Below are 13,356 nucleotides of genomic sequence, written 5' to 3'. Positions count from 1 at the left end.
TGTGCTGACAGCTCAGAGCCTGGAGCCTGTTTCAGATTCTGTCTCCCTCTCTCTCTCTCTGCCCCTCCCCACTCACGCTCCGTCTCTGAATAATAAATAAACATTAAAAAAATAAAAAAACAAACACAGACCAAAGATTCTGGAATCAAAAGAGCTAAGTTCCATTTGAGCTCAGCTAGCTGTTAATCCTTCCACAAGTAACATCTCTGAACCTCATTTTTCTCCTCACACCGGATGTATATCTCAGAAAACTGTTTTGATGACTGAACGATATAACAAATGAAAGCACTTTATATGCTGCGAAAACACCATATAAAGTTAATATTTTGGGAGGTGGATAGAAATTAAGTATATACCTCCACGTACTCAAGCCAACATTGCCCCGGAAAAAGCAAATGTGAAAAGAAAATGTCTCCTTCGTATGTTTGAATCCGTCTGTAGGCTTTACTGGCTTTGACAAGGACAAGGTGTCCTCACTCTTGTGACACCCTTTCTGGAGGCACTGTCTGGAAGGTCTTTCTAATTCCGGCCACACCACTGTGTCAGATAGTGTTAAAAAAAATCTTTTCATCTATCTGCCCCTTTATCTATCAAATAAGAGTATCAGCTGCCCTGCCTGTTTGAAAGAACACACTGGAAAACATTTCCAGGTACTGAGAAAGGCTCTTAGAATGACAAGGCCTAAATACCTGCCACCACGCACCACAATTTAATTCTAAGTAGTACTGTTTCGTGGACTCGATTAGTAATGTTTTCAAGATGCCTCTGAACGATCTGTCGCTTAGTTTTTTATAAGTCAAGGCAGGAAAGACATTACATCATGTTACTGAAAATAAAAGCAGCTCCGAGAGTCTAAATCAAGGACACGGGGCTACCGGAACCCAGGTTCCTAATGCCTGATTCTCCTCCACGGAAAAATCTGGCTAAGCTTTTCTTTTTCACAAATAACTGCGAGGTGCGGGACTTGGGCAAATGCAGAGGCAGAGCCGAGACGCCAAACCTGTTCTTGGAGGGAGGTGGGGAGTGGCGGAGCTGTCTGGGGTCAGGGAAGCGGCTTTGGCCACTTATTTTGTCGAGGGTCCAGGCACAGCATCCGGCCTTAAAGGCTCTGAAAAGCCGGAGCCCCTCCAACCTCGGCCTCGAGGGCTGCCGGCCTCCAGGAGCCACGGTGACTGAGGGTTCTGGAGGCTTGGCCTGGCTAACCTGTCACTTCCTACACCCAAGTGGGGCCAGGCGGCTCCCTCCAGCCACAGATCTGTGTGTCCCTGGGCAAGACACCCTAGTAGCGCTCAGGGGTGGGAACATTCCTCCCGGTTCCTAGAAGGCCGACTTAGCCCAAAGGCACCCTAGATACGAAACATAGGAACGTGGAATCCGGGAGGGCCTAAATGAGCCTCTACAACGCCGAAGTGGGGGGTGGGGAAAACAGAACGAGGACGGAGGGGGGGGAGGGGAGCAACAACCTTCGCGGCCATTTTGTCCTCGCTCCACTTCCGTCTTCGCTCCCGGGCTGCCGGGTCCGGACCCCTCCCTTCAGGCCCTGCGCTCTTCTAACCCCGGTTGCACGTCGATCCAGATTGCGGCTAGTGCTGCTGTCATTGGCTGGTTCCAAAATTGCCCGCCCCTCTTCCTCCATCTCCTTCCGTCCGCTCCCGACCGCGCTGACGGGGAGCGCATGCGCAGAAGCGGATGTATTCCCCCCCCCCCCCCCCATCTCGCCCGGCCCGGCCCCCCGCGCCTGGGGTGACTGAGGACTCCCGCGCGCGGGCTCTCACGGCTCCACCCTCCCTTTCCCCGGGGCCGTTCGGAGAGCGGGGGCGAGAATGAAAGTTCCAGAACGCTGCGGTGAGTGCGTCATCGCGAGGTGGGGTGGGATGGGGGCGGGAGTGGGCGAGGCCCGAGGGTAGAGCCGGCTTAGTCATTGGGGCGCACAGAGATGGTCGCGTGCCCATTGGTCGAGGAAGTCATGATGGGCAGCCGGCAGGGGTGGGCCCCTTCTGGAAGGTTCTGAGGCAGGGTATAAGAGACAGGGTGGCGGGCGGAAACCGGCCTCATTCAACGCGGCGTTAGCTCCCCAGGTAGCTGTTTCTTTGGCAAGCGGGGCCGGGCCCATACTGAAGGTAAGGCCTGTCTTCTGAGCTTTTGGGAGTTTCTAAGAAACGTGCAACCCAGCACCGGGCTGGTGGGGATTGCAGAGGCCCAGAGGCTTCTGATCATTTTCTTGTAGGTGGGGGGCCCCCCAGGCCCCTGCTCGCCTGGGGCGCGCTCCTTACGGGGAGGCGGCGAACCCGGCCTTGGGGGCAAGCGGGACGTGGGCTGCAGGCCGTGATGGTCGCCGCGGGGTCAGGGCGGTGCCCGCGGGGAGGGCTGGGCGTGGGCCGCATCCGTTTGCGGGGCACGGGAAGTCCAGCCGGCCCCCTGGAGCGGACCCTTCCCTAGGCTCTCAGAAAGAGGAAGCCGCTTTTGGCACGGGCCCAACGTGGGGGGAGGGGGCTTCTGAGCACGCCACGCAGGCCGTATTGTGTTGGCTCCGGAGCACGGGGTGGGGGGTGGGGTTGGAGAAGGTTGCGCTGAGTCGGGGCCACGTGCTCCTGTCGCAGACCCTCCGGGCAGGTGCTTGATTCAGGGCCGGACTCGCCCGCGGTTGGCACGGTAACACCCCGAATGCAGCATTTTTCGCTCTGGCCCTCCCGCGTGGTTTCCTCCGACAAGGGCAGTGTTTCTGGGGGGAGGTGCTGAGTGTAATCTTCTTACCAAAGTGTCCATACCTGATAGCTTGAGGAGCAGGAAGCGTTTCCAAGTGCTGGTGTTTTTTTGTTTTTTTCCAAACCCTGGGCTTTTTTTCTTCCAGCAACTATGTCTAAGGGACCTGCAGTTGGCATTGATCTTGGCACCACCTACTCCTGTGTGGGTGTTTTCCAGCACGGGAAAGTGGAAATAATTGCCAATGATCAGGGAAACCGAACCACCCCAAGTTATGTCGCCTTTACTGACACCGAACGATTGATCGGTGATGCTGCAAAGAATCAAGTTGCAATGAACCCCACCAACACAGTTTTTGGTAAGCTGTTAATTTTGACCAACATGCCTTGAGTTTTAAGTGGTGTAGGCTGAATGAGAAAGTTCAAAGTTTATCAATGTAAGGTAGCCATGAAAGTTTTGAAAATAGGAAAAGCCTTTTTAAAAATTTACCTGGTAATTTTGTACTCTTAAATGCTAAAAATAGGGTATCCGATTAGGAAATCTGAGCAATTCTGCCAGAGAGAACTTGAGTCCATTTGACTAATCTGGAGTTTGGTTGCTAGGTCTCTGATCTTCACATTTCAGTAATGGTGTACTAGGGTTCTTACTTGGTAGATGCAATCTAACACTTGACCTGATAATCTTCTGTAGATGCCAAACGCCTGATTGGACGTAGATTCGACGACGCTGTTGTCCAATCTGATATGAAGCATTGGCCCTTCATGGTGGTGAATGATGCTGGCAGGCCCAAGGTCCAAGTAGAATACAAGGGAGAGACCAAAAGTTTCTATCCAGAGGAGGTATCTTCTATGGTTTTGACAAAGATGAAGGAAATTGCAGAGGCTTACCTTGGGAAGGTGAGTAGCCTGCTAATCCTAGAGGCCACGTGGCTGGGCTGGAAGTTGCAGCATTATGAACTAGACTCCCTGATGAATTCATGCATGGGGTTTTGATTGAAGGATACACATTAGTAATCTGACTACCTTATCTTTAGAAGGCATGTGATTGCTATCTTCAGTACATGCAGAAGTAGACGGAGATGGGAATATTGCCAGATTTATGAACCGATCTCTAACAACGGTTTTGTTTTTTCTATACTTCTAGACTGTTACTAATGCTGTAGTCACAGTACCTGCCTATTTTAACGATTCTCAGCGTCAGGCTACCAAAGATGCTGGAACTATTGCTGGTCTTAATGTACTTAGAATCATCAATGAGCCAACAGCTGCTGCTATCGCTTACGGCTTAGACAAAAAGGTATGTATCCTTTGTGGAGCTGGGATTCATTTAACGACTGACTTGAACCATTGGAGATTTGGATGAGTAATCACCTGTATTCTAATTGCAGGTTGGAGCCGAGAGGAATGTGCTGATCTTTGACTTGGGAGGTGGCACTTTTGATGTGTCAATCCTCACTATTGAAGACGGGATCTTTGAGGTCAAATCTACTGCTGGAGACACCCACTTAGGTGGAGAAGACTTTGACAACCGAATGGTAAACCATTTTATTGCGGAGTTCAAGCGCAAACACAAGAAGGACATCAGCGAGAACAAGAGGGCGGTCCGTCGCCTCCGTACCGCTTGCGAGCGCGCCAAGCGTACGCTTTCTTCCAGCACCCAGGCCAGTATTGAGATTGATTCTCTATATGAAGGAATCGACTTCTATACCTCTATTACTCGTGCCCGGTTTGAAGAATTAAACGCTGACCTGTTCCGTGGCACGCTGGACCCTGTAGAGAAAGCCCTTCGGGATGCCAAGCTAGACAAGTCTCAGATCCACGATATTGTCTTGGTGGGTGGCTCTACGCGTATCCCCAAGATTCAGAAACTTCTACAAGACTTTTTCAATGGGAAGGAGCTGAATAAGAGCATCAACCCTGATGAGGCTGTCGCTTACGGTGCAGGTAATAATCCCACTATTCGAATTAAATGGTTCTAACAGGTGGTCTTGAAAGCCCCACGCTGACTCGCTATGATGAGTGGTTCTTAAACATTCGTAGTTTCCACCAAAAGCTTAAGCTGATGATGGTCTAACTTCCTTGGATGTCTGAGCGATAGACGTTTGTTAGGTAACGAGGTTGTTTTTATTTTATTTTTTTTTAACTAAATGTTTTTGTTTTAGCCGTGCAGGCAGCCATCCTTTCTGGAGACAAATCTGAAAACGTTCAAGATTTGTTGCTGTTGGATGTCACTCCCCTTTCTCTCGGCATTGAAACTGCTGGTGGAGTCATGACTGTTCTCATTAAGCGCAATACTACCATTCCTACCAAACAGACCCAAACCTTCACTACCTACTCTGACAACCAGCCTGGTGTACTCATTCAGGTATGTTTTACTGTATTGGTACTGATTCAGTTATGCTTCAGGTCCTATGAGATTTTGGGAAGACTTGTCCTGCTATGATGATCGATTCCAAAACCATTCGTAGTTTCCACCAGAAGTCTTGTGTTGGCCAATTCCTTCCTTGGATGTCTGAGCGAGGTCTTTCCTGGTTGACCTGAACGTCTGTAAACTGGTATGCTGTGATGCTTGCAACTCCTTAGTAATTCTCATTTCCTACCAAGGTTTATGAAGGTGAGCGTGCCATGACCAAGGATAACAACCTACTGGGCAAGTTTGAACTCACAGGCATACCTCCTGCCCCCCGTGGCGTTCCTCAGATTGAGGTCACCTTTGATATTGATGCTAATGGCATTCTCAATGTCTCTGCTGTGGATAAGAGCACAGGAAAAGAGAATAAGATCACCATCACAAACGACAAAGGTAGGCACAACTTTGGCACTTTTTCCTTTGTCTTAAAAGATCTGGTCTGGGGTCATAGGGACCATAGATCTTCTAAAATCTAAGGGCATTTGAACCCAAGGGCTCGCTTCTAAGGGGCTTTGGAGCATTAACGGTTAAGGTTGGCAGGATATCTGAAGGTTCAATGTCAAAAGTCCTGTCTAAAAGACCAGTTAACTTCCACAGGTCGCTTGAGCAAGGAAGACATTGAGCGCATGGTCCAGGAAGCTGAGAAGTACAAAGCTGAAGATGAGAAGCAGCGAGACAAGGTGTCCTCCAAGAATTCCCTTGAATCTTATGCGTTCAACATGAAAGCAACTGTTGAAGATGAAAAGCTTCAGGGTAAAATCAACGATGAGGACAAACAGAAGATTCTAGACAAGTGTAATGAGATCATCAACTGGCTGGATAAGAACCAGGTTTGTAATTTCTAATAAATTGAGAGCGGAGAGGGGGAGGGTATGGGGTTTCAGCAAGATTAGATGGGATTTTACGATACAAATCGGTCACAATGATGAATGGTCCATACATTCGCGGTTTCCACCAGAACTTCAGATGTTGGCAACTTAGATTCCTTCCTTGGATGTCTGAGTGACCCAAGAGTTCGTTCGTAATTAAGACTCCTATGTGGTGGTAGGTCTTCGCATTTTAGGAACATCAGGTTGACTTGGTGTAGGAAGTTTCCTTCTTTGAGGAACCTGCAGTAAAGAATTCTTTTTTTTCTTCAGACTGCAGAGAAAGAAGAATTCGAACATCAGCAGAAAGAGCTGGAGAAGGTCTGCAATCCCATCATTACGAAGCTGTACCAGAGTGCAGGAGGCATGCCTGGAGGAATGCCTGGAGGCTTCCCTGGTGGTGGAGCTCCCCCCTCTGGTGGTGCCTCCTCTGGGCCCACCATTGAAGAGGTTGATTAAGCCAACCTGAGAATAGGTCTAGCATTGTTCCACACAAAACATTTGAAGGACCCAAATTTGTAGCAAATTCCATGGCAGTGAAGTTGAGCTGCTATAGTTAATAAACTGGGCATTCTTGATACTTGAATATGGAATATGTGCACAAGGAAAGGAAATACAACATTGCACTTTATAAGCACTGTATTGTTAAGTGGAAAATGCAATGTCTTAAATAAAACTGTATTTAAAATTGGCACCATATGATTGTCTTGAGTCTATACAAGGGCAGCAGGCATTTTTGGTTTGGAACTGGATGGATATTTATTTGGCTAACTGCAAATCACACAAAATAGTATTTGGGTAGTTATATCTTTCAAAAGAGGCCTCGGGTTAATGAATTCATGTTAATGTTGTATTTGGGGTTTGAGATTAATAGTAAAGTGAACTTTGAATTTGCAGATTTTTCAGTGTTGTGAGAACTGTTGATGGGAAAGAAGTATTAAAAATATCAGAAGGGGTTTTTGTGCTTGGATGGTCAGTTTGAACAGTGAAATAGCCAGTCCATGGAAGTAGCATTAAGCATGTGAAACTGACCCACGTGTGGAACTGTAAAGCCCTGCGCCAGCACGTTTGATAACAGTTCTGTTCCTTTTTCTCAACTTGGCTGGGTGGGAACTTGAAGGGGGTGGCAATGGAGTTTGAGGAAGGTAGGGTTTATTTACCCATAGAATCAAACCATGAGCATCTAATTGTGACTTTAATATCTAAACACCGATTAACCTTCAGGGACTTTGTTGAACAAACATTGCTACATTTCCACTTAAATCCACTTAACTAGATTGCCTTTGATCCTGGTTTTGGAGCAAAGCTGTACATTCGTGGCCTTGGTTCTTGAGGAATGTTAGCCGAGGTGTTGGGCTACACAAAAAGTGCTGCCACGAAATTTCAGTCCCAAAATGTCCTTGTGTGCAGTGTATAGCTCTGTCCTGAGAACCCTCAAGTAAGGAAACCGGTTAAGGGATTGTTACCACAGCGCCTGGTGACATACCTGCCATCTGGTGGTCAGTTTAGGAGAAACCTGCTGTGTGTTGGCGAGGTCTTAATGCTCCCAGTGGAACAGTCCAACTTTAAGATCTGCTTGGAATCTTTTCCTGCTTTTATAGAATTGTTGGTTCCTGGGTGACCCCTGTTACAACAGTTAATATTAGGATTTCAGTGGTAGTTGCAGAATGATCTTTGTTTAGTTCAGTGAGTATAGTGAAGATGTTTAGAAGTCATCAGTTTTTCTCTAAATGAGGTTATTACTATATGGACTTTACTACATAGTGATTTATGGCCATGGCCATGCCCATGTAGTGCTTGGAGTCTACAGGATACTTGGGGTACCATATGTGATTTATATTTATTTTCCCTTAGCTTATCCAAAATTTGAAAGCAATGCATGATCCTTGGGAAAGGCCCAGGGTGGAGTATTTATATAATTTGTTTTCTTAATCTGACTTGTTTTCATCCCTTTTTGTCACTGCATTCTTTATGAACTGGAACAAAACTCTGATTTGAGATCTCAAAAAGGAACAGTAGTATAATCAGTGGAACAGATTGAAAAGTGGTGGCAATCCCTTTATGCAAATGGGAGAAGCCATACCTGTGCTAGGGCAAATAACGGGGCTTTGTAGAGAAGGTGGAAGTTAACTCTGCTAGAATTAAAATTAATCTGCATAAGGTGGTGTTTACAGTTGACACAGATGGAGTTGCATTGATTTCAAATTGCACGGTAGGAGAGGAGATCGGAATATTCAAGTAATGATCGGCTTTATTCCCAAACCTGTATTTTTTGCTCCTTCATTACCATGGTGAATTCTGAAACTCTGGCTCCTTTCAACAGAGAGCATCTGGGATTCATACTGGAAAGAATATTTTCTTAAAGGAGTTTCATAATCTTGGTCCTCAAAACACATGCAATTGTGTACTTAGTAACTTGGTCCCAATATTCATCTGAACATTTTTTGAAAAAATTCTTTTTATTTTTGACAGAGACCGAGCATGAGCGGTTTAGGGGCAGAGAGAGGGTGACAGAATCTGAAGCAGACTCCAGGCTCCAAGCTCTGAACTGTCAGCACAGAGCCTGACACAGGGCCTGAACCCACAGACTGTGAGATCGTGACCTGAGCTGAAGTCAGACAATCAACCGACTGAGCACCCAGGCGCCCTCATCTGAGCATTTATTTGAGTTCATGGTCAGCCTTTTTTTTTCCCCCCCAATGCTTTGGGTATTCAGTTGGAGATTCGTCTTTCGCAAGCGGCAGTCAGCAGTCTGGGCATTTGAGAAGCACAGTGATTCAAATCAACTTTTGTTTTTGTGATTAATTAGGTTCCTGCTGTGCGAGAAACCTGGTTTGTGGGTATAGATAGAAAACCTGGTAAAAATGTGTTTCAGCCTTATGTGTCTAGGATAGCAGGAGAGAGTGACTGAAGATAAATTGGTAACTCCGAAGTAAAGTATAAAATGGCATGCTTGCAGGAAAACTCTGGTAAGAAGAATGCTTAGAAGATGGAGAGAAGGTGGCCCTAAGGAAGGAACAGTAGTGTTTACCACTTACATTCAGTTTAGAGTTAACAGGTAGCTTCCACTTTTCCTACTTTTTTTAAACAACCTTCGAGGAGAAGGATGGGTGGATGGTCAGCTGTGCACTCGTAAATCTATAGAGAGTGGCAAAGGCAATTTTACTAACGGTGATTTGGGGTTGTGGTTATAAGCGGTAACATCATGGTGCTTGATGGCTGGTTCCTAAATTTTGCACAGGATCCCACTGGACTGGGGAGAGGGAGCAAAAAATGCACTGTTCCTCCCATCTCCACCTTTTTAAGAGTTAGTGTTGCTTTCAGCTAAATGTGTTTGGCCATAGCTTAAGTTTTTAGTCAACAGTAATTGTTAAACTACCGAGGGCGTAGTTTTTATCTGTAAAGCCACAGCAAGACGTTTACTTTCAACAGCATTAATATTTATATACTTAAAACGTAGTACAAAATAGCATGGTAATACTTGCAAACAGTCCTTTGCTCAAACAATATTTATGGAGTACATATAATTTTTCAGGTCCTCTACTTTCATAGGAAAAACAGCCTTTTGGATTCTGGTAAGGTAGCGTGGAGTGATGGTGGAACATAAATAGGAAAAATAAGTTCAGAATTTCCATTGGCGGGGTGGGGTCTGCATATGGGTGTAAGGGCCTCTTTTCCCACTAGATGGCAGTAGCTATTTAGAAAGCAACCGCAAAGGGTAGGTGAGGAAAGTACAGGTTTTGCCTAACCTGAAGCATAGCAAGTGCTGAGGAAGAAAGCCCCGTGTATTCACATTTGTGTTCTAGGTAAAGCATTTCCTGGTTGGGGTTATAGCTTTGAGTAGAGGTCTCCAAGTGCTTGGGGTTTGGAGGTGGTGGTTAGATCTAGAACTTTGAAACTTGGGAGGGAGGGGCGCCTGGGTGGCTCCATCGGGAAAGTGTTTGACTCTTTGATTTCTGCTCAGGTCAGGATCTCAAGTTTTTGAGATCGGGCCCTGCATCAGGCTCAGTGCTGGCAGAACCTGCTTGGGATTCTCTGCTTCCCTGCCCTTCCCCCACTTTCTCTCAAAAAAAAAAAAAAAAGCCATAGAGGAGAAAAAGGGTTAAATCTCTGTGGTTAGAATAGTCTTAGTGGATACACTGTCCCCAGTTTAAGGCCCTGTGTTATTTTGAACTTCTGAGAATCCTATTTGTATGAAAGGCTTGAATTCCCACCTACCCCCAGACTCAAACCCAAGAATGCAAGAGTATTCACACACTCCTATATTTCTAGTGTTTGGCACAAGTGAAAGAAAAAGGAGTAGAACAGGCACCCAACGGGTTGGTGGTAGAATATACTCCCTTTGAGCTTTCTGAGGGTGTGGTCACCGTCATAGGTCTTGGAGTGGTGAGTGGCTGGCTGGCTGAGCTCAGGCCCCTGACAGATCGGCTCCTTGCAGAATTTGGGAGCCAGGATTAGAGCTGGTGAGAGGAGGAAATGATCAGTCAAGCCTGGAATAGGTCTAGCCAAATGAGAGTTGGCGGCAACAGGACTGTCGGAACCTTTGGCCTAATGGACCCCCTGATGTCTTTAGGTTGCCCTGCAGTTGGGGCAGTATGGGTGGGCTGGGTGAGCAGAGGAGGCACAACTAGTCTTTGCCACGAGAGGACAGACAGCACAACTTGGAGGGAATAGGGCCTATTCTAAGGAGCTGGGCCACAGATCAGGGCATTCAGAGGATGCAGCCAGCCCCAGAGCTCCAAATCTTGACTTGGGTTAGGCAAGGTTTTCTTAGACACGACCCCAAAAGCGCAAGCCACAAAAAGACTTCCTGAAAATTAACTTCCATAAAGGATACCATCAAGGAAGTGAAAAAAGCCCACAGAATTGGAGACCGTATTTGCAAACCATATATCTAATAAAGGACTGGTATCCAGAAGATGTTTAAAATATATTTAGGGGTGCCCGGATGGTTCATCGGTTAAGCCTCCGAACTTCAGCTCAGGTCATGATCTCACAGGTCGTGGGTTCGAATCCCTTTACCAGCCCATCATCCCTGCGGATTCCCAAACAATGCCTAATTCTATTCTTGCCAGTGATTTCCCCCGTGGGCAGCAGTTTATTTCTGTCATCAAGTCTCTGATGAAATCTTTAGCCGTGAAACGTTTAGTCCAATCCGCACAAATCGTGTGTAGTGTTAACATGTCACAGGCTGCCGGTGGCCTGCATTATGTGGTAATTTGGAAGCGAGAGAAGTGATAATATAGGGCCGGGCTGCTTTTGTGAGCTCGCATTAATGCTGGAGCTGGTGATGTCAATTGACAGCCCATTGATTTGGGCTAATAGTGCCTGGAGGGGGCAGAATTGGAGCGAGGTAGGGAATAAAGGATATCGACGACTGTCGCCAGGATCCCGGCAGCTTTTAATCTATTACTGCCCTCTTTTAATGCAGCTTCCATGTGGACTGCATTTACTTCCACCAGCTCTGCCTGCTGCGCTGAACTGCGAAGCCAGGGAGGTGCCACCCCCAGAGTGCTCCAGAGTTCCCCCGTATTGATTTCTTTGATGCTCTGGGGTGCGAATTATAATTATTTCATTAAGCCCTTTAATGGGTATCAACTATGAACTTTCCCCAGCCCAGGCTGGGGCGGCCAGGGCGAGGTCTGCATCATTAATCTATGCTCGTGTCCTTGCCACCAATTGGGCCCCCCCCTCGCCACCTCGACCCTTTTTTTTTCCCTCCTATTATCGCGTCTGTGGTTTTAGTGGGAAGCAGGTCGATCTGCTCTCGGAGAGGAGCTGCGAAGGGGAGTTGGCTGATTTGGGGAGGCTGGAGGGGAGGCCACGGTTGAGCAGATCGTAGTGTTGGCTGTTCACACCAAGGGACTGGCTAATCGTGCTGCTAGATCTGCTCTGCCCACTTCTAGTTTGCCTGTGCAGGGAGGTGATGAACCGTACCTTGGGATAAAGCGAGAGATCCCGCAGCCGCCTCCTTGTGTGGCTTCGAGTCCTGTTGTAGCTCAGAAATCTGCCACACCCTCCCTGAAAGTCGGCAGTCTACCTTATCAGGGGTGCTGTGAATACAAAGGTGTACAAAATCGTGCCTTGTGCCCTCAGGGAGCTTCAACTGCAGTAAAGGGATCAATAACCAAACAGGCAGCAAGACACTAATGGGCCTTGAGAAAGGGCGAAGTACAGGGAATTATGGGACCCCACAGAAGGGGCCTTGACCCAGGCTTGGGGGTTAACGAGGGCTTCCCGGAGGGGCAAGTGCTACACTAAACCTAAGAAGGACTAGGAGATCGAGGAAGGAGGAAGGGCATACCAATCAGTGGGAACAGCATGTTTAAAAAGCCCGGAAATGGGTTGCCTGGGTGGCTCAGTCAGTGAAGCCTCTGACTCTTGATTTCGGCTCAGGTCATGATCTCATGGTTTGTGGGTTCGAGCTACGCGTTGGGCTCTGCACTGACTGTGTGGAGCCTGCTTGGGATTCTCTCTGTCTCCCCCCGCCTTTCTCTGCCCCTACCCACCTCTCTAAAAATAAACAAATAAACTTAATAAATAAATAAAAGGATTGGATGTGAAAGAGAGAAGGCACGTGAAATTTTGGGGACTCTCCCCTAGGTGAGTAAGGTCGGCACTTTGTATGAGGTGGGGAAAAGTCCCCCCCACCCCCAGTCTGCTTTCTTGTCTTTACCCACTTGCCATTGCTGATTAATCCCATAGAAGTCTCAGGAAAGCTCTGAGTCTTAGGTGGCATTTCCCATTTAATCAGAAGCTTTCTTGTTTCTACCATGCTTTTCTTTAGGCCCAAAGTGAGTTTTATTTCAGGTTCTTCACTTGTTTGGTTCATGCGGTGGCTTTATTTATTTATTTATTTATTTATTTATTTATTTATTTTAATTTTTTTTAACGTTTATTTATTTTTGAGACAGAGAGAGACAGAGCATGAACGGGGGAGGGTCAGAGAGAGGGAGACACAGAATCTGAAACAGGCTCCGGGCTCTGAGCTGTCAGCACACAGCCCGACGCGGGGCTCGAACTCTCAGACTGAGAGATCATGACCTGAGCCGAAGTCAGAGGCTCAACCGACTGAGCCACCCAGGCGCCCCCATGTGGTGGCTTTAAAACATGTCTGCATTTTTTTTTTTCTTGCAACTTTTTTTTGACATTCCTTGCCACGAGGGTATGGAATCTAATTCCTCTTCCTGTGGATATGGGCTGGCTTTGGGGACTGGCTTCCAACAGATAGAAAGCGGAGAAAGTAACTCAGGGTAACTTCCGAGTCTAGATTGTTAAATCCATGCCGCTGTCACCCCTCACTGTAGGAATCTTCAGTTACTCCTCAGGAAGTCCCGCCCCCGTGAGGCCCATGAGTAGAAAGACCCATAGGAAGATG

At 47.2% G+C, this 13,356-nt stretch overlaps 1 protein-coding gene and 2 non-coding genes across 3 annotated transcripts; all 3 read left to right on the top strand.

The window, feature by feature from the left end:
- Positions 1–2,022: 2,022 nt before the first annotated feature.
- HSPA8 (heat shock protein family A (Hsp70) member 8) lies at positions 2,023–6,672 on the top strand. Its single transcript, XM_047071011.1, has 9 exons — positions 2,023–2,120; positions 2,852–3,061; positions 3,394–3,599; positions 3,847–3,999; positions 4,091–4,646; positions 4,865–5,067; positions 5,307–5,505; positions 5,710–5,942; positions 6,252–6,672. Exons 2-9 carry the CDS (start codon positions 2,857–2,859, stop codon positions 6,435–6,437), a joined length of 1,941 nt encoding a protein of 646 aa, XP_046926967.1. The 5' UTR covers positions 2,023–2,120; positions 2,852–2,856; the 3' UTR covers positions 6,438–6,672.
- LOC124506623 (small nucleolar RNA SNORD14) lies at positions 4,710–4,797 on the top strand. The gene has a single exon (XR_006960854.1). It is a non-coding gene; the product is annotated as a small nucleolar RNA SNORD14 (small nucleolar RNA).
- Positions 5,137–5,222, top strand: LOC124506624 (small nucleolar RNA SNORD14). The gene has a single exon (XR_006960855.1). It is a non-coding gene; the product is annotated as a small nucleolar RNA SNORD14 (small nucleolar RNA).
- Positions 6,673–13,356: the final 6,684 nt, after the last annotated feature.

Source organism: Lynx rufus, unplaced genomic scaffold, assembly GCF_022079265.1.
Source record: "Lynx rufus isolate CCGP_SWC_20201006 ecotype Redwood Valley unplaced genomic scaffold, mLynRuf1.p SCAF_9, whole genome shotgun sequence".
NCBI classification, from domain to species: domain Eukaryota; kingdom Metazoa; phylum Chordata; class Mammalia; order Carnivora; family Felidae; genus Lynx; species Lynx rufus.
This window is presented reverse-complemented; position numbering and strand designations above follow the sequence as displayed.

What these genes read in the sequence shown, in the direction of transcription:
- HSPA8 (XM_047071011.1), top strand. Translation starts at nt 2,857, where the DNA reads ATGTCTAAGGGACCTGCAGTTGGCATTGATCTTGGCACCACCTACTCC. An exon ending in CTTACGGCTTAGACAAAAAG is followed by an intron (nt 4,000 to 4,090) that starts GTATGTATCCTT and finishes TTCTAATTGCAG; the next exon opens with GTTGGAGCCGAGAGGAATGT. An exon ending in AGCCTGGTGTACTCATTCAG is followed by an intron (nt 5,068 to 5,306) that starts GTATGTTTTACT and finishes TTTCCTACCAAG; the next exon opens with GTTTATGAAGGTGAGCGTGC.